The sequence below is a fragment of the Centruroides sculpturatus genome, unplaced genomic scaffold (genome assembly GCF_000671375.1).
Source record: "Centruroides sculpturatus isolate CEXI.00-Female unplaced genomic scaffold, Cexi_2.0 scaffold837, whole genome shotgun sequence".
Lineage (NCBI taxonomy): Eukaryota > Metazoa > Arthropoda > Arachnida > Scorpiones > Buthidae > Centruroides > Centruroides sculpturatus.
This window is the reverse complement of record NW_019385028.1, coordinates 332663-353954: the sequence shown is the minus strand read 5'-3', so window position 1 is coordinate 353954 and position 21292 is coordinate 332663. Positions and strand designations below refer to the sequence as shown.

Below are 21292 nucleotides of genomic sequence, written 5' to 3'. Positions count from 1 at the left end.
CTTTACATAGCAGTAGGACGAACGTCCACACGTGTCGACAGACAGTAGTTCTAACAAAGGAACAGGTTAAGACAAAGGGTCATAAAACCTTTTGTTTGGTTATTGGGTAGGTCCCTCTAGTGGGTCAAATTGGTATGCGTCGAGAGTATCGACATACAGTATGTCCAAGTAAATTTTTATCACAACTAGTAGATCTTGGGAAGGCAATTCCAATAAAAAAAAGTTTAGTCAAACTTGAACTATTGGGGTCTGAGTAATTTGGATTTGAAATTTTTGCTAAAGTGAAAGGTGCAGTGCTATCATAGTCTTGATTTTTCATTTTTTATCATACTTTTAATGCATTTAACTTTTTAATGAATGATAGTCATTATCATTAATTAGTTAATTATCATATAATAAATAGCTAAAATTGTCTATTTTTAATATAAGTCATGTAAATTATATTTGTAGATGTAATAACATTTTTCATGTTTTGATCTTTTAAATTTTTAATTCAACAAAGATTCAGTGAACTGTTTATATATATATAAAATTGTATCAGGCCAGGATTATTGTTCATTGTAATAGTAATTTCTTTCACTGCTGGCCATTCAAACTGATATATGTTATATAATCTACAAAATGAATATCAATCACTCTACATAGTCATCAGTTTAATTTTAAGGATTTGGTAGATATAAATAAATAAAAAATCTACATTAAAACAAATTAACTAATCTTATATTAAACTTTTTGAAGGGGACATATTAGATGATGTGGAACCAAAGATAACTACATTAGGTCTTAAGTGTGAATGTGTTGGAGGGGGTCGTATAAGACACAAATCTGAAGAGAAAAAAATTGATGTATATGGATATTCACAGGTAAGAATAGTCTTTAACCTTTGATGAGTGTAATATTCTGCTTGCTATCATATATCAGATTATGCCTCATAAAATATGCAAGTAGTCCCTGAGTTATGACAGCTTCCAATCCTAGACCCTTTAGTAAGTCTAATTGGTCCTAAATCAAACAAATACAGTAAAAACTGTAAATCTCAGATTTGAAGGGACCAAAAATGGCCAATTTGAGTTATGGAGAGTTATACATATGGGGTATATGAAAAATGGAAAAATTCTTGTTCAGATGCAAAGTGTAAAGCAATAGAATAAGGGATGCAATTCTATGATATATTTAAGTTCATAATACTTATTTGAATCATTATTAGAAATATAATAATGATTATAATAAATATTATGAATTTAGGTATATCACAACCTTACCACTCTATGCTACACTGAGTATATCAAAAATCAAATTTTGCATAATATACAGTATTATATAAATTATCTACAAGAAAATTTAGATAGTTAAAAAAAAGATCTTTATTATTATAAAAGACTTTACAAGCTCATAAGATAAAATTCAAGATGGCTGTCATAAATGAAGAACTCTGTTCTAAATAGAAATTAAAAAACAAAATACCTAAAATAAACCTTAGCCTGCTGTGATAAAAAAATCCACTAACATTTCCACCAGGTGGAGAATGTTACTTTTAAGCTACTTGATAATGCTACAGAAAGGGTAGATTTAGCAAATTTTCTGCTAAATTGGCAACTTTGTTGTAATTGGCTTGCTTATCCAGCTGTATTAAAGCTACTTTACCAAACAATATTCCAAAGATTCGCAGAATTTAATAGACTTGGGTTGGTCAGCATCTGCTGAGTTCAACTTAAGGAAGAACAACTTTGAGATATATATAAACTTTTTTACTTTTTAAGTCAAACAAAATTTCATTATATAGGATATTTGCCAGAACTGACATCCAGTTCAACTTAAAGAAAGATTTGAGATTAGAGGTTTTACTGTAATAAGTAATGGTGGTATGGTTTTTAAGGTTATGTACAAGCCTATAAATCCCATTTACGTTCATATTTACATTGTAATCAGAAACTGACTCATTTTTACACTTATTAGCCTAGCCATATTTATTGTTATTAACACAAAGATGATGATATAACATAAAGATTCAGAAGCACCCAGGGATACAATCATGTTCAAGACACCAGAATCATACTGACAAGAAGAGGCTCAGGATTAGTCCTTTTCTATTTCAATAAATTTGATGTATATTGTAATTCTTCCTTATTGTAAATCAATAATAAAGCCACTTGATACAACTTTCGAGCATTTGTAAGAAAAATGAGTTTAAAGTTTTATGTATTCATTATAACTGAGTCTCAAAAGTATTTTCTTGCTAAATGGCTGTAACTTAGGGTGTAAGGTCACTGATTACTAATCTTGGTATGATGTGTATGTAGGTTTGAATCTTACTTTAAAAAATTTTTTTTCTCATTTTTTCAATATTTATATTCAAATGGAACATATTTTTAATAATAAAATTGTGTGTATTTAAAAAATTTTAACCAAATTTTATGGTTATGCAGAGATTTTATTTCTACATTGTAAAATAACAGAGAAAACCCCTTTTTTATCCAGCAAACAAATTTAATGAATTAAAAATGCCAATTTTTATTTGCTTTTTGTCCTGTTTTATAATTAATATTCTTAATAACTATTTTTGAATTTGCTATCTATTTGTAGTTTTCAATTGGAAAGTTTACCGAGATTTTATTAAATCAATATGTACAGTACATTTCAGTTCCATTATTGCCCTTCATCAGTTGACTTTATCTCTGTTAAAACATAAAAAAACTATTTTAACTTTGCTATACAAATCAAAATATTTTCTTAATATATAGTAAATTTTACACAATTATCTAAATTTGCAACTTTAATTTTATATCAATAATACATTTAAAATTTGTTTTTTCTTATTTCCATAAATACATTTTTATTTTACAATTTCATATTGTCTAATTTTTAATTATCTTACCATGTATTCTTGTCTTTTCCAAATTGTACTGTACTTTACATTAAATTATAATTCTGAATTGGTATCCACCTCGTTTCTCTGGCATGCAAATGCTTATATGTTGTTATGCATCACCCAGTGTTTAAAAATTGGTAACTGTATTTCATGTAATATCATTCCTTCATTTTCATTAATACTTATTTTAATTTCAATATGCTCCTTTAATTTTTTAAAAATTGTTTTCATCTTTAATGTTTTTACTAGATTTATATTAATTTCACATTCTTGGGAATTACAATGTTTAGCTGTAGCATAATTCTCATTATTGTATTTAATAGATCATATATGTTCTTTTAGTCTTGTTTATAACTTTCTCTGTTTCTCCAATGCATATTTTTGGAGATTCACATGTACTGTACATTCTAACTTGTAAACCATATTATCTTGATTTAGAATATTTTCTAATTTGGTTTTATTCTGTTTATTTTTTAATATATTTCTTTTAATTAATTGTCTGTTCTGGTATTAATTGTATATTATAATTTTTAAATAGTTTTTGGAATCTATACATAGTTTTATTATATTGTATTTTTCTATAATTTTGTTGTTCTTTTTGATTAATATTTCTTTTGGATAATTATTCAACAAAGATGTTTTAATTATAACACAGGTCTGCAAGTAAAAAACTGCATAGGATTTTTATACATTTTCTTATAGATTTCAACTTGGTAAAAATGAAAAAAATACCAAAAAAATTCCATCTCATCAATTTTTTTTGTTACACTCAAGTTGTTGTTTGTATTTAGTGTAAAATTCCTAGTTAACTTAAAATTTAGTATTCTTTTTTTTTTATTTAAAAAATGGCCTTAAAACGAAGACTCCTCACATTAATTCTATCAATTATAGCTGGACTTGGCAATAAATAAATAAAAAAAATGTTAATGGTTGAAGAGAATAGTGGTAGGGGGAGGTGAGTTAAGTAGTTTTAGCCTTTGGAGGAAGATTGCATGATCGTGTAGAAGCAGATTAAAAGTTGATAGTGAGTAATATTACTGGTGAGGTTGAGCATGTTTCAATATTGTGAGATCTGGAATTTTATTAACTAAAATTTTAATTATTTTACCTCTATTTATATAACGGATTGGAAGAAAAAGACGATCTTAGCCAGGAATGTGTAAACTTTCCTGTCATAACCATCAACATTCTATTCTCGCATAACTTGCAGCTCGACTTGCACAAAAGTTTATAATTAGCATCCAAATTTCATCACTTGTTTTAGGTTCCTGGAACACCTATAACCTTTATCTCATGTAACATCCGATCACATGACCAATTTTTCCAGCAAAAACCTATAAAAGACGTTTCCTACCCCCTCTCGGGGGAGTCTCTTAACGAAAGCCAGACAGACGACAACGAGTCAAATCTCCGAACCCGCCAAAATTCTGATCCTCGTCCATCGCCAGAGTCGTGAACTTTTATATTTGTGCTCATTTGGATCTAAGACACTTTTTATGAGATATTTCTGTGCCTACATGGACTTAATCATCATGGAAACCTACAAAGAGGTATGAAAAAGCGTGTAAACTCTCTCTCAAGCTCTTAGGTGATTTAGCGTCGAGATTTGCGTAGTAGTTTCGTCAATTTTGATTATTTTAATAAATTCTTGGTTTATTTGTTAAAATGGTAGACTCCTTTACTTGTATACGGCCTTCACATTATCATCGACCCCAAATACTATCCCTCCACTCAACCAACATTTGAGAGTCCCAACCCTCAGGACCAGTAATAGTAAATTTAGCCATCTTGAAAAGTGAGCAGGTTTTACGACCTATTGTCCAAACAGGGAGGTGAGACTGACCCTGACCTCCCCAGCAGTTCACAATATATTATCTGGGATACTAGGAATAAATATAAACAACCTGCTGTTGGATTAGATCATGTTTCAACAAGCTAAATAAGTTCAGTATCTCTCTGGCCATCTAATGCCACACTTAGTTTATATCCAGCATTCGAACACTACTGTGCTTGTATTTTTATTTCTGAATATGGCTCTCAGAGGTTGTGTAATTTCTCCTGACAGCTTCAGTTATGTTTGTGGTGAATGCATATTGAAAAGTCAGCATCCCTTTTATCTGATCCCCTCTTTTTGGAAACAATAGGAGAAAAGGAAAAAGAAGCATGGGACTCTTTCAAGAATGTAGTGCATAAGTTTTTGGGGAATGTACCCTGACAACTATGCATACTGTTATGTTATGTATGACAAATATAATGCATACTGGCAGCATATGAAGCTCAAGGATGTAAGATGAACTTAAAAGTTCATTTCTTCCACTCCCATATTGACTATTTTCCTGAAAACTTGGGAGCCTAAAGTGAAGAACAGGGTGAAAGATTTCACCAGGATGTCCGTGATATCGAGAGATGTTACCAAGGAAAATGGGATGTCAATATGTTAGCTGACTACTGTTGGATGCTCAATCGAGAAACCAGAGAAGGAAATCAGAAACAAGTTCGGAGAAGCATCAAAGAGAAGAAAAGGTGTCATAAGAAAAAAGAGCAGACCTAAAATTGTATATAAGTATCAGAAACAATTTTTAGTTAGTTAGTTGTAAGAAAATATAATATAGTTCATTGTAATAAATAAGAGTTTTTATCAAAAATTTGTTTTTATTTTGCAAAAAACCTCTATGTGATGGGATGTTATGAAAGTCATTTTTAGAATCTATGATCTTTAAAAATCATAGATTCTTTAAAACATATAATTCAGCAAAAATATCCCATGCAGCTGAAAAAAAATTTTTTTTGCAGACCTGTGTAATCCTTGATTTTGTTTTTTATCTTTGTTTGTCATAGTTCTATGAATTATTTTTTCTATATACATTTTAAATATATTGAACTTTATATGTATAGATATATTAGGTAAATAATTTATAACTTTAGGTGGTATCAATGTATTTTTTTTTTTATACAAAATTATAATTTTCTTGATATTTTTAAATTTATAATATTGTCAGAGAGAAAAATTATTTTTAGAAAACTACAGTAGACCCTCCTATAACACAGTAGATATGTTTCGTGTTATATGAATTCCGTGTTGTATGAGTCATTTAAATACATGAGCTAATCACAACCAGGCACGTGTGCACTTTAGTGGCTACAGCTGTTTGAAAGGTTTTCTTCCATAAAATTAATTGATTCTAGACTAATTTGACTCAACATTTCCAAATCACATATAATTGTTTGGGAATAATCCATATAAACTATGCTATAAATAAAAAATTGTAGGATTACTTACCGAGTGCTCACTGTTTGAAGATGCCATTGCTTAAGCTTGTTTTCATTGCGGAGCGGCTCATCGATCGGTGGGCGCATGTTTCCTGATAAGTTATTTTTCTGCGAAAAATTCGCTGAACTTTAGAGACATCATTAATATAAATATAACTTTTATGGCCATTAAATAATAAATGGTTTTTAGTAAGTCTGCTGCTCGTTAAACTCAATGATTTGTGCAATGTCCACTATTGGTCCAGATTCGACCACACTATTGGTCCATATTCGACCAATCCTGTCGCGACATGAGTCAGCAATGACATTTTACCATGTTATATGAGTCTCTTTTAGCATGTCATACGAATCCGTGTTATATGAACCCATGTTATAGGGGTCTACTGTACAAATCACTACAAAACAGTGTTTCAAAATTTATATATTGTGAAAGCATTCTTCAAAATCAAGACCTAATTGCAGCCAAGGGTTTTTTAACAATTTCAGAAGTTGCAAAGGCGGTAGAAAAAAACACCAAGTGCTCTGATATTTTTCAATATTCGAATGATTCTCCTCCAAATTAGTTGATGATGGAGAAGTATTTTTAAACATTAATCATGCTTGTTTTTCCAATAACATATGCAAATCATTATATTGAAAAAATCTACATTTATTCAATGTATGTACTGCAGAAATGTTTGTTTCACATGCTTCTACAGCAATCATCATCCACAAAATTGTGCCCCCGGAAAGCAAACAGAATGAATAATGTTAATAGAAATGTCTTTTTTTTTTTTATTAACAAAATTGGTCTTGAAAAATAACAATTTTGTTTAAATGTAATCCTCTTTTCAAATAAATTATAGGATTCATACTAATACTTATATGTACTGTACATGAATATTTGAAAATAACTTTTAAATAAATATAATAAATTTAAAAATACCAAGAATGAATTAAAAATTACAGTTCTGTATAAAACAAAAATATATTGGTGCCACTGAGATTTGAAACACGAACCTCACTATTATGAAACCAGCACACCCCCCACCAAGCCACCAGCTACAATATAAATGGCAGAATTCTAAAGATTTTAGGTGATTTGCAATTTTAAATCTCAATTTTCTCCTTTAATTTTGAGTATTATGCCTTACTGCTTGGTGCACGTCAGTCCTCGGGGATGCATTATAACCTCAGAGTTCAATCAAAATCGGTGACCCAAAATCATGCCATTCCCTTGTTAGTGAGAAAATGCCTTTGAGATTCAGTTATAATGAATATGGAAAATTTTAAACTCACAATTCTCAAGCATTTGCAAGAAAAAAGTCAAATGGCTTTGTAATTCTACCCTTTTACAGTATAAATCAATAATAAATTATATCAAACTCATTGAATATTGCAGTATTCTTTTACTGAATTCACTTTAATTTTTATTTATTCAATATATTTAATTTAGAATAACTTTGTGGAACTGTTTTGTTTGTGATTATGTTAATTTTCATTTTTTAGGCACTAACTACAACTCAGATGTATAACACAAATAGAATAAGCTTTCTAGTGATTGTGTTTATTACACTACAGTATTACATTTAATTGTTGTACCATGCTAATATTGAGTAAAACCAATTGCTTGGATTTAAAATAAAACTTATTACAATATATCACACTGATAATATTTTGATTTTTTTTGTGGTTTTTTATTTTCTTTATAAAGTTCTTATGTAGTTCTGTTTTTATTTTTTTACATCACATCATACATTACCTGTTCCTTGTCTTGTTCCATCACATTATTCGTTTCTGAATATTGCTCATTGTGAACATAATCACATGATGAATCTCTTTCAAATCAAAACAGTATTGGGAAAAATTAAAGGTTTTATAGTAGATGTGAAATCTCTTAAACACCACAACTGAACTTCATGTACTAAATAATCATATATGTACTGCACTGTACAGTACATGAATATGGATCATTAAGTTTAGTTGTAATCATGGAATTGAATTCAGTGTGTAATTTTTGGGAAGAACTGGCCTATTTTAATAAGTAATGGCTGCTTTTCAGGAATTTTATTTTTACTGAACTCCCTTTCAAAAACCAAAAAAAATTTTCTTAGTTACTGATAAGATATAAATGATTAACTACAAAATTACCATTTATGAAATCGGGTATCTGGATACCAAATAACCTTTTAATATCAATACCTTTCAATAACAAGATACCTTTTAATATCAATATGTAAAAACTTCTGTGGAATTTTAATGTACTTATGTAGGCTAGTTTATATTAATTTGCATGAATCTTCATGTAAATAAAAAAAGAATTGTATGTAATTTTGAAAATAATTATATGAAGCGTGCAATGCCATAATGTTGTAAATGCCAAAAAAAAAAAACTTTTCAGGAGAGGTAAAAAACACTTTTTCTAATGAATGAATTCATTTCAATTTTACAATAAAATTGGCAAAAAAACTCTTTAGGTTACAAATTCTCTGCAATATCAAAATGATGTAAATACAGTATAAGTCATAACGTTTTAAACACCAAAAGTCACATGACTTGCATTCTGGTGCTTTAAACATAATATCTTCATATAAATTCATCTTCAAAATACAGCCACTTTCAGTGCCAATATTGTCACAATATTCTTTTGCAGCAGAAAACATTGCATTTAGAATTCTGTTCTTCAATAAAACATATTTAGAGAAAAATGGCATTGCATGCTTCATATATTTATAAAAATGACATAACATAGAAGCATCTAAAGGATGTAAAATGAAGAGAGATAAATATGTTATATATATAAAATTTTTCCTTTAAACAAAAATTTTAAAATTTGATAATTATTGTCTTTTCAGTGTTTAAAGTTTGTAATATTCAGGTATTTTGGGTTATTCTTGTTCTTGAAGTTCTGGCAATTCAGATAAAGAAGACACTTTAAGGCTTCTCTTTGATTTAAGTCAGGTGTGTCAAACTCATTTAAACAACGAGCCATTTTGTGACTGATATATTTCACGCAGGCCACATCATATTTACAAATTTTCTTAAAATTTAATTTGAAGTGAGAATACAGGAATAGGACATAGATAAGGGCAATTAAAACACATTATGTAGTTCAGTGAATTCAACTCAAAAATATATAATTGTTGTAGTATTGCATATTAAACTAAAATTAACTGTTTTTATTGGAAACTTGCCAGCACTAGCTTTCTCCTACTAGTTTTCCAATATCTGGATTAAAAAACTGAGAACAAACAATCTTCATTATGGCAGATAAACATTTATCAGTTGGATCAGACTGCATGCCGTTTTATTTAATTTTGGTGCTGCGAGCCACAAAAACTCATATCGGGCCTCATGCAGCCCGTGGGCTTCCAGTTTGACACCCTTGGTTTAAGTGAAAGGTTTTTTTCCATGATCTAGTTCTTGATCATGGGGAAAAAATCATTTGCTAAGGCCATGGTTATAAACTTTTATTAGAACAATTGTAATAATATAATGTGTCTTATTAGTTCCTATTGTTATGGGTGGAAGGAGTTAATCTTTTACAAAAAAGTTTCATTTATAAATTAGGCACAGTAAGTACATTATGTGTATATAGGGTTCAGTATTATCCATGGTTTCAGATATCTACTGTATCTTGAAATGTATCCTCCATGAATAAGAGGGACTATCATACACTGTATTTTACATGATCCAGGCCTAAATTAGAATTGTTGAAATTTTGTGTGCCAGTGATTATATTCTCTTTTACATTGCAAAATAACAACAGTAACAGCTATATATAAGTGTAGATTGAGAGAACTACTGTTTTGTGTTCAGATATGCTCAATAGAATTTTTGTCTAGGCAGTTGCCAAATAAAATAGTCATTGTCATCACCTGTTCCTGTGCATACCCATGATTCATCACTAAATATGATGCTCACCCAGTCTACAATTGCATTAGTGTAAGGTGCATAAAAATTACAGTATTTCCTCTGTGTATGTGTTACATCTACAAGTAAAACTCTAAAGTGATAATGCTGGCTATTGTAGATTGTATCTTATGTTATAGTTAATGACAAATTTGTTCTGAAGTGCATACCACAGTGATGTATATACTTAGGAAAAGCAGCGAGAGCTTATTTCTTTTTGATCTAAACATCTCCTTTTGCTGATGTAAAACATCTAATATGTTTTAATACCATTATACACATGATATTGAATGATTAGGCAAGAAGATAATTAGAAAAATGCCAATTTTATTTTTGCATTGCAGAAGGAATAGTCCTTGCTGTTGAGTTAATTCCTTTACTGTAGTCACAGAAATTTACTTCTTTTGACCTTTGACTATTTGTTGTCGATTTTGAGTATCTACTTCTCGGTAAGCTAGCAACACTGCTTCTTACTTTATATTTTTTTCCACAAACCTATTTTAACTGTGCTCAAAGCACAATTTTGAAAGTGTATTGCAAAAACCCTTATTTGCTTTTTGTGGTCATCAAAATAATTAACATATTTATTTAGTTACCTAAAATAAAAAAATTGTTTTTTTGAAATATGGTAGAAAAGCTTGACTTTTTTTTGGTAAAGTTTAAAATAATTTTATAATTTTATTCATCAAAATACTCACCTTGGGAGTGTAATCCTAATTGGGGGACAGTTTTAAAATACCATTTTAGCATTAAAAATGAAGTTACTTTCTCTTTTTTAGCTGAGTGACTTGTAAATTGTTTTCTACGCATATGGTAATCCAGCAGAGATCTTTGGATAATCATATTTTTTAAAAATAAGTCAGCAGAATAGGAAGGATGAGGTAAAAGTTTCCATCCCAACTGCATTATTTTGTTTCTCATAATTGCTGCAATGTGTGGGTGAGCATTAACTTGTAAAAAACAAAAAACCTTGACAATTTGCCAAAGATGGCTGTTTTAACTTTAATTTGTTGTGTATCCTGTAGTTACTCATTGTATAAATCTGCTGTGAGGGCTTGATAAATATAATTTTTTTCAGGAGTTATTTATATTCAAATCATTTATAAAAATGGTATTTTCAAACGCCCTCCTGTTCAGAAATTAACTTTGATATTTTGATATGAAAAAAAATGCTTGTATTTTATTCATTTTGTTACCTGAAAGTTTGTGATTGATTAACTTGACTGTGACTGGTCATACAAGCAGGTGGACTTTGCATATTCATATACATAGCCAAGTAAATCTGTTTTAAGCTTTGCATCACTTGTCAATTAATATTCTCACATGATCAGGAATTTTTTCTTCTTATAAAACCAATTTTCCATAATGCTAACTTGCATGTTTTCGTACTCAAAATATAAATAAGAAATGAAAAGAGGGATTTCATTATACAGCAAACTTGTACTTACAAACACCTTGTAAACGTGCAGCCAAATTTATTAACTTCTAACGTTTTCGGTCATGTGAAATGACCTTTATCAAGAAAAAACTTTAAAATTGGATTTGTTTATTGAATAATATGCAGTCTCAGATGTTAGGTGCAGTTATTCAAGCACTTTTGTGTCAAAAACATTAATGTTTTGGTCTCTTTGGAGACTTCCTTGATCTAATACCCAAAGAAAGTCTCTGAAGAGACCAAAACATTTGTATTTTTGACAAATGAAGGTGCTGAAAGTAGTGTTATATGTAAGTTTGCTCTATGACAAAATCACAACAGAAGTTGGAACCTTGTTCATTACGCGATAAACTTCACTCCAGGTTTTCAGTTAAAACTATTTTGATCAGAAATTTTTTACTAGGGGTTTGTAATTTTGATTATATAAATATTTGATGTATGCTTTCAAAATATTGTGAAATTATGGCAATACATGACTTAACATATTGTCATTTCTCTGGTGAAAATGGGACACTTAATTTTGAATCTTTCCATTTAGTTGGCATACATTGTGTTTTGAGCCTTTTTGGCCATCTTAATAAATAGAATTTTGTTACCAGAGGGGCATCACTTTCCTTAGAATAGAAATATTAATTTCCTAAATTTGATTTCAAAATAATGAAATATGGATGCTCACTGGTCAAATTTTCTACCATGGCAATAAAAATGGTATAAATTCTGGAAGTAATATGTGTGAAAATTGGATGACAAGAAATTTTAAATAATAATACAAAAATCTAATATAATTAATGTTACAATGATAAATACACTGAATTTATTTATTGTTTCTATTATAAAGGGATATGGAAAAGCAGATCATAACATAACCTGTGAAATCCTGAAGAGAAAATATCCCGACTATAAAATTACCATAACGAATGAAGGATATTAAATTTATTTATAATGTTACCTAACATAGCATTCATCTGAAGTGGACAGTTTTGTATTTTTTTTTTAACCATGATGTAATAAAACAACTCTGATTACCTTTCAATTTCTTTGTTATAATCTGTAATCCACTAATTTTCAATGACAATGTTTCTTTAATAGTATAAATGATATAACAGAATCCGGAAGGGTATTTCCTTATTCAAAATATCTTTTTGTGAATTTATTCATAAAAACTGATTTCATAATTACACTAACAATTATTCAGAAAATCATAATATGGCTGTTTATTTACTACATTCAATTACATGTTTCACAATTTTTAAACATTATTTAGACTTCTAAAATACATTTTATACAACCACGATTAAAAATTCACTTATCTAAACATTTTTTCAGCTGCATACTATTTACAATTTTATAATTACAATTGATTTGGCAGCAGTTTTTTTCTTTCTAATTTATTCAATTTTTTCTTTTTTTTTATACAAATGAAAAATTCTATGTAATTTGAGCATTCATAGTTATTTTTCATTTCTGTAGAATCAAAAATTTTTTTAGAGGAGGAAACAAAAGAAAAAAAAACTATTTTTGACTCACTTTGTGGTGGAAACAATTGCAAATTATTCCATAAATTAGTAATTTAAATTAAAACATAATTCTAGTAACATTCATTTAATTAAAGCTGCTTTAATCAAAACTCAAGCAAAAAAAAAAAATCAATTTATGTCAATCTAAAATGGTTAACCGCAAATCTACGATATGTTAAATAAAGATTTTGTCATCAAATAGAATCACTGCAACTTAGAATTAAAAACCTCCATATAGTATATACATTTTGTTTAAAAAATTCATATAAAATACGTGACAAATATTTAAATAGATAAGCTATTAATTAAATCATTGAATAATGAACAAGCAAAATATAATTAAATGTATTCAAAATTGGATTATTATATTTACAATGGAAAACTTGTTAATTTGTATGAAGTGACTACTTAATACTTTTAATTTATCGTAACTAAAAATGTTATATACTTTTGTAATCACTTATTGAAAGATGAACATTTGATATATATTGAATGATATGAATAAATCAGGAATTTAATTTGTTGTATTTAGTTGTGGTTTTGATCTTGTACGTTGCAAGATACTAAAACTGTATCCGACGGTCCTCCTCTTTTTTACTATTTAGGTTATCGGTAATTATTATTTTTTGTTTTTAATTATGGAAGACAAGAAGAAACCAGATATTTCCGTTTAACTTTTCCATATTAAGAGAAATGTCAAAATAAATAAAATTCAATAAAAACTATATAAAGATTGTTTGAAATATGGATATACCTCTGTTTTAATTATTAGAAAAAAGTCAATAATTGTAGGGCCAATATATAAAAAAATATGGTCAAATTTTAAAACAAATTGGAATCTTTACCTTTCATATAAAATGCACAAAGAGCATCTGTTATAGCAACTATGACTTTGATATGTTAAAATTAATTTATTAGGCATAGGATAGAATTAATTATAATTTGCTAAATAGTGATTACATTTTTTATTCATAACATTATGATTAAAATTGGCTGTTTGAATTGCTGGCAATTGTATGCTGTTCTACTTTTCATGTGGATCTTTCAGCAATTGGGTGTTTGAAAGTTCTACACAAAATTTGTTTGTTCATTTTATATCTATTACATTTTTATGTAAAATCAACAACATTTGTTTATTGTAGCAACGAAGTCGCCTTACCTTAGGTTAAAAAGAATATAACCTAAAGCATTATGGAAACAAAAAAACCTAAGCCAGAGAGGACAGAGGGTCTTTTGAGGCTCTAAGAGCAAAATGAGCTGCCATTGATTATGGCAATGCAATTTCTATTTATTGGTTAAAAATGCTACTTTTGAATTAAAAAATCAGGGATAGATAGATAAAACAATTTACATATAAGTATGACAGTTACAACAACACTTTAGAAAGATTACAGTTAGAAATGCACACCAGTACAAATTAGTAATGCCATGCTTCCGACAAAATAACCACGCTAAGATGATTATATCTTAGTGTGGTTATTTCGTTGGAAGCATGGTTATTGGGGAAACACGAAGCCTTTTTCGGATGCTAGAGTGGTACTTTTTAATGCAAATATATCAAATTTTTTGATATATATATATGAATAATCTGTTTATCAATTTTTTTACCTTTAATAATTGATTTTTAATATGAAAAAGACAATTGCCAGATGACAGATCATTCCAATATTCTGCAACTAAGCCAAGTTTGAAATTTTGTATTAATGAATAGTGTTGGATTGCAAGATGACATAAGAACTAAAAATATTTACCAAAAGTTGCAAGTAATGGCAATAATTAATTATTTTAAATTTATTAATATTAGAAAGATCCAGTTGTATCTGGATCTTTCATATTAATCATCAATCTTTCTATTATTTTCTCAACCTATATTTTTTATAATTCCAAATTAATTTGGATGAGATCCATTGATCAAATGCCTTTAAGGAAACAATGTGAAAAATCTTTTTCCAACTCTACCTTTGGAATTTTTTAAATTGAATATTTTTTTTTCTATTTAGGAAAAGAAAATTTTTAATATAAAGTATGAATTTAATGAAAGATCAATGTGTGAAATGACAATAATCATCATCATGAAGTAATGCATTGTGATGTGTAAAATAGGGACAAAGCAACTAGCCGATCAATTAATTAATGCATAAAACTTATTCTACCAGGCTTCAACAATTTTATTTCTCATCCAGACTAATTACCTGTGTGAGTATATTGAGGATTGTAATTTAGACTCACATGCATTTGACCTAATTATTTAAAAAAAAAATTCTTGCAAGTATCATTTACCCAAAGAAAAATTGGCTAATGCCTGCATTTTTATCATGTATTGACAACAATGGTTGGTTTCTTGTGAACAAATAATCTGTTAAATCTTACTAAAAAGTTATTAACAATGAAAAAGGAAAAGTTACAATTATTTCCATATTCTAAATACCTTGCCTTTATTTTTAAAACTTCAGTGAAGATGTTGAAAATAAAGGAAACTGCTATAAATCATTAAGAACATTTTTTCCTTCCATTATGAAAGTCTTCTAAATTTACAATTAGAAACTATTTCAATCATAAATAATATTTAAATAGCTATAACTTTTTTAAATTATATATAAAGTGATTCTAAAGTGAATGACACTTGTGACATTGTAATGGTTACACAAATCACTAGTATCTCCATAATTTATCAAAATGTGACGTCTGTGATTATGACTCATTCAACTCTGTTTTCTTGGGCTAAAACAGTCATTCATTTTTGTGTATTTGTAGAACAGTAAATGGAGATACATGGCCACTCATTTCATTCTGGTCAAAAGACATTAGAGAACGAAAGAGTTGTTGTCCTCGTGGAAAAATGACTCGTTAAGAATGAAGGCTCTCACAACATTCTTGATCTAGGAACTGAAGCAAATGGACAGTAAACAGTACTGATGAAGTCGAAAGAATTGAAGAATTTACAAGTCAAAGGGATATAACCTAAAATTGGATGTAGGAAGAAGACGAAAGCAAACCAAATTGGTAGATGGTTCGTCACAAATAGATAGGAGGATTGCAGATGATTCAAAAACAGTTTGAAGAGAAAATGGAAAGGACTGAGCCACGAGATCAGAGTAATCCCAAACTGCAACATTTTATGGGAATGATAAGATACATATTGAGAACTATAAAATGGTTTGAAAGCATAGTTAAATTTTATAAGTGGGATGAAGATGCCAAAATATTTATGTTGGGGAATTACCTGAAGGACAATGCCTTAAACTGATACTTACGAAAGTTCACGGGATGCCTTAAAAGTAAAAGTGCTCGATCAATTTGCATTAGAAGTGACTAAACCTATCGTTGAATTCTTTAATCTGAGATTAATGCTGGATCAGGTATGAAAGCATACTTTGATGATAAAAGACGGTTGGGCGTACTAGCAAAAATAACCAAAGAACACATTTTACCCTCAATGGTACATGGACTACGTTCGGGTCTATCCAAATATTTCATTGTTATTAAAGCCACTTCATACTCATATTTTTACCAAATGGTGAAAATCAGCAGAGGATAATCTTAATTTAAACATACGTAAAGATATAGATGTAACCTCTCAATAGAACCTACATTGATATCTCAAACTGCTAGGCTCAGGAAAAGACCCACAAATCCCTGTCATATTTATATCCCATTTTCTCACAAAAATAGGTATCATTGGAGTTCCTAATGTCGAAACAAAATGGTTGAAATAAACCTGACAAATTAATAAACATTGTAAAGGCAACCAAAAAGGAAAATTATCTCCATATTGAGATAATTTTCCTTTTTGGTATTGTTTTAAACTAGAAAATACATCTCACTTATTAAGTTTGATTGTATAATGAATGGTGTAATAGTCCAAGGAATCTACAATAGTGGGACAAATATCTCTATCATCAACAAATGTATTGCAAAAAACTTGAACATAAAGGTTTTTTAATGCAAAGCAGAAAAGATAAAATTATGCACTATGACCCGGCCCAAATATGTGTTTTTTAAACTAAATTTAACCATAGGAAAAGGTAATGAATCAAGTAGAACTATTGCTACTAGAGAGATGTATCTGCTCATTCTTACTGGGCCTAGATTTGATGAAACTTTTCAATCTAAGTATGGATAAGAAATATAGAATATTTCAAAATGTCTTTTGTTCATTATTTCTTTGGATAACAAAGAAATAATGAACAAAATCAGTACAAATTACAGTGCAACTGTCGAGGAAAACAATGTAAATATAAATCAAGAGGACCAAATAGATGTCTCGTTGGCAGAACTATTTGAAGGAGAAAAAGATCGAGCAGATGCTCGAGAGAAAGCAAAGAAACAAAAACAAATGATTAATTCAACTTCTGGACAAATTTCATGATGTGTTCTCGAAGGACAAATATGATATTGGTTTCTTGGAACTGGAACGATGCAACATTGAGCTAACGAATAATCTATATATATAAAATTGCTTGTCCTGATTGACTGACTGAATGACTCACTGATTCATCATTGCCCAGAGCAAACCGCTTAACGTAAAGAGGTGAAATTTGGTAGACAGGGTACGTCATGGAAATGCACACTAAGAAGGGATTTTTCGAAATTCCCCTGCGGGGGGAGAGGGAGAGGATTAAGGCTTAACCAGAAAAACGGCTTCTACTGTACTATTTTAGATGCGATTTTTTGTTTATCTGCGTTTTAGTAGGGTACGCCATGAGAATGGGCACTAAGAAGGGATTTTTCGAAATTCTTCCGCGGGGGAGAGGGAGAGGGGGAGGATTAAGCTTAACCAGAAGAACGGCTTCTACTGTACTATTTTAGATGCGATTTTTTTGTTTTTTAATGAGTTTAGTCTTCATTGAGTTCTTAGGTAAATTGATAACATTTCAGACATTGTTATAAATATTTATATCTATTTCAATTTTAAAAATGTTCGAACCGTTTTAAATTCGAATTTGTTATTGCACATTGGTTCAATTAAATAGAACGATTGTAAACGTTTCAGAAAATTGATCAAATTGAAAATAGTTCGTTTGATTCTCGGCAATTCTCTTCAGCGGTAGGTGTTATATAACAATTACTATGGTTATTGAAATATCGAATGTAAATGGGGTCCGCGGACGAAGTCGCGGGTAACAGCTAGTGTACCCATAAATTTAAGACCCTACAGGTGTTCATTTATTAATTTTCGATCACCAAGGGAACAAATTGAAATGCTCTAAGACTTAACTTCATTAGAAAGTCTGTAATGCTGGTAGACAAAAAAGACTATGGCAAAAAATCCAGACTGACAAATTTATTTAGTTTTCAATAATTGATGTACATAACTGATAACTATCCTTTCCCTAGTATAGAAGACATTATGGATCAGTTATATGATTCAAAATATTTTACTACTATTGACATTAAACTGCCTTTATCACTATGAGTGATTATTACAATGGCTTATTATGTGCCTTTTGGGTTTGGAACTCTCCTACAGTATTCCAACGGGTAATATGGACCATGTTGAATAAATATAACTTGCGTGAGTTTATTCATAATTATCTCAAAGATATTCTAATAAATTCAAAGTCTTATGATCAACATTTGGTGCATATTGAATTAGTACTAGATACTCTCAAGAAGGAAAAAGTGAAGTTAAAACTAAATAAATGCAAATTTACCAAAAAAAACTGTTAAATATTTGGACCACGTTGTTTCTAAAAATAAATTAACAATATTAAGTGATAACACCAAATCAATACAGGAGTTCTCTCTCCCAAAAAATGTGAAACAACTACAATTCCTCAGAAAAGTAATGTACTATCACATTCCCAATTCATCAAAATTGTTATCTCCGCTCTACCAATTGCTTAAGAAAAATTCAGAATTCAGGTGGACAGAAAATTGTCAAAATTCATTCGAAATTGTCAAAAAACATTTAATATCTGGTCCAATACTTGTGATATTCAACCCAGGGGAAGAGTGCATTCTTTACACTGATGCAAGTAAAGTGGGAATAGGTAAAGTGGAGTACCGAAACAAAATAAACTGATGGAAAACTCCACCGCATAAGACATTTTTCTAGAAAGTTATTGCCCTATCAAATCACAGAGATGGAATGTTTGGCGATTGTAGAGGCAATCGAATATTGACACCATTATATATATGGTAACAAATTCACTGTTATAAAAGACTACTGGGCATTAAAAAGTCACTCAAATCTATATATTAAGAAACTGAATTGGAGACTGTTCAACTGGTCACTAAAGCTCAGTCAATATGATTTCAAGATCAAATATCAAGTAGAAAGAGAGCTTCCTGCTTGATATTTGATACTTGATATTCCTGCTCTACTCACCATTCAAGATCAAATGGTGAAGTAGAGGACTGATTATCCTGGAATCCAACTCTAGAACCCAATAATAACAGTGAGCATTTAAAAATAACCAATTTATTAGAAAAAAGAAGAAATTGTTAACTCCCAAATGAGAATGTCTCATAATTTATTATCAAAAGGATGTACAAGAGAGAATGGTATGATTATTTGGGTAAAAAACAAATTCCTAAAATCTACATGCCAGAGAACTTAAGGCTCAAATTACTTGAACAAAGGTCACTATAAGTTTGGTCACATAAGGACGAAAGAACTGCTATCCTTAATATCTTTGGTCTACTACTGGCCCAAGATTACCATATTAACGTCTTTGGTCAAAAAGTGCTTGGTCCGGCAAACAACCCTTTCGAAATTATTGAAATTTACACATTAGGCAGATTTCAAGGATACAATTCTAAAATACTTACATGTTGCTGTAGATCATGCAATATGTAGGGACTGTTTGTTCTCACACACAAACTGTTAAGGATTTTGTTAATCTAATTCAAAAATCTAACCAAAACTAATTCATGCAGATAAATTCTTTTGAATAAATTCCAGCATATCTATGAGATTTCTAGACAAACAAAATATTGCACTAAAATTCACAACAGTTAATTGTGCACAATCAAACAATTATGCAAAAGAGTAAACCAAATTCTGTGTACAAGACTAAGATGTAAGATAAATAAAAATCCCAAAAACGTGTATTAGCCTAAATTATTGGATGAAGTCGTTCAAGAATATAACAACAGACTTCAGTCCCAATTTCCTAATGTATGGCATACCACCGTTTAATCCTTTGATCAAAGAGACTTCCCCAAATTGGAAACTGCAAGGAAAATGGCTCTAAATAACACCATACGTTCACACAAGAATAATAAAATGTATTATGATAAAGTTCATCGTAAAGAGGGCTTTAAAAAAGGAGACTAATCCTTATCGAAAAGAAAAATTAAATTAACAGACAGAAATTGGAGCCCATTATGATAGGACCACACAAGATAGGAAACATTTGACAGTTTTTTTTTTCTATGTAGTAAAACATGGGAAAAGAAATAAAGATTTCGACATATAGAGGAGAAGGTGGTATTATGGAACCCCAATTACATTTTAGTGAATTGTAAACAAGGTATCATAACTACACCCACATTTTTTGTGCAAAAAGTACTGGTAACTATTAAACTAAATGTTCCTAATTGGATTTTTCGCTAGTGTAATTATAAGTATGGTTTTTGAAGGCTTTTGTACAAAAAGTCCGAAAGTAGGCTTAGAGAAAATCGGGTGGTAATATGGAACCTTACTGTATATTTTCAAAAAAATGCTTTAATGTAGCCAAAAACAAATAGGAAAGGACAAAAAATGTTAAATAATTACAAAATTATTTACTCCAATGTATTTTATCGCAAAAATGCTTTTATAATAGAAAAATATGACCTCCATCAACAATATATATTCCAGCAGCTCTTTTTCGATATTCTCAGGAAGAATTGGCTTTCTACCTAGTGTCTTTTTCACAAATTGCTCTGGAGGAATGTCTGCTTGCAAATAGAAAGTTCGGAGGAGTTGAGTTCCATATTACTGTAAAAGCACCAATGGGGTCCGTATTTCACGCATCGCCATCTCGAATTAACTTATGTCTGTCAAGACCAAAATTTAAAAAACGTGAACATCACACAGATTAATATGTACCCCTAAGTCTCTGGAACGGAATACATGCACCAGTGAACCTACAACTACATGATTTATATTTTAAAAATAATTAAATTCACTTAGCATTCAAAACTTGCGAATTTTGAAAAAAACAAATTTGCTGATTAAATACGAACAACCGTTTAACTGAAGTAAAACGGGTTTTCCCCTCGCTATGGATGTCTGCCTACTTCAGTTCAGCCACATTCCCCTACAGTTCGCCTTTATTATCAGTTCGAAATGGGGGGTTCCATAATACCACCTTCTCCTCT

General features: G+C 29.7%; 1 protein-coding gene across 1 annotated transcript; it reads left to right on the top strand.

Annotated features, from left to right (window-relative positions):
• Nucleotides 1–719: 719 nt before the first annotated feature.
• On the top strand, nucleotides 720–12498 carry LOC111633646 (14 kDa phosphohistidine phosphatase-like; the record flags this gene model as incomplete). The annotated part of the gene is made up of 2 exons (XM_023378252.1): nucleotides 720–863; nucleotides 12304–12498. Coding segments are annotated over 2 exons (237 nt in total), but the record flags the coding sequence as incomplete, so codon positions are not given.
• Nucleotides 12499–21292: the final 8794 nt, after the last annotated feature.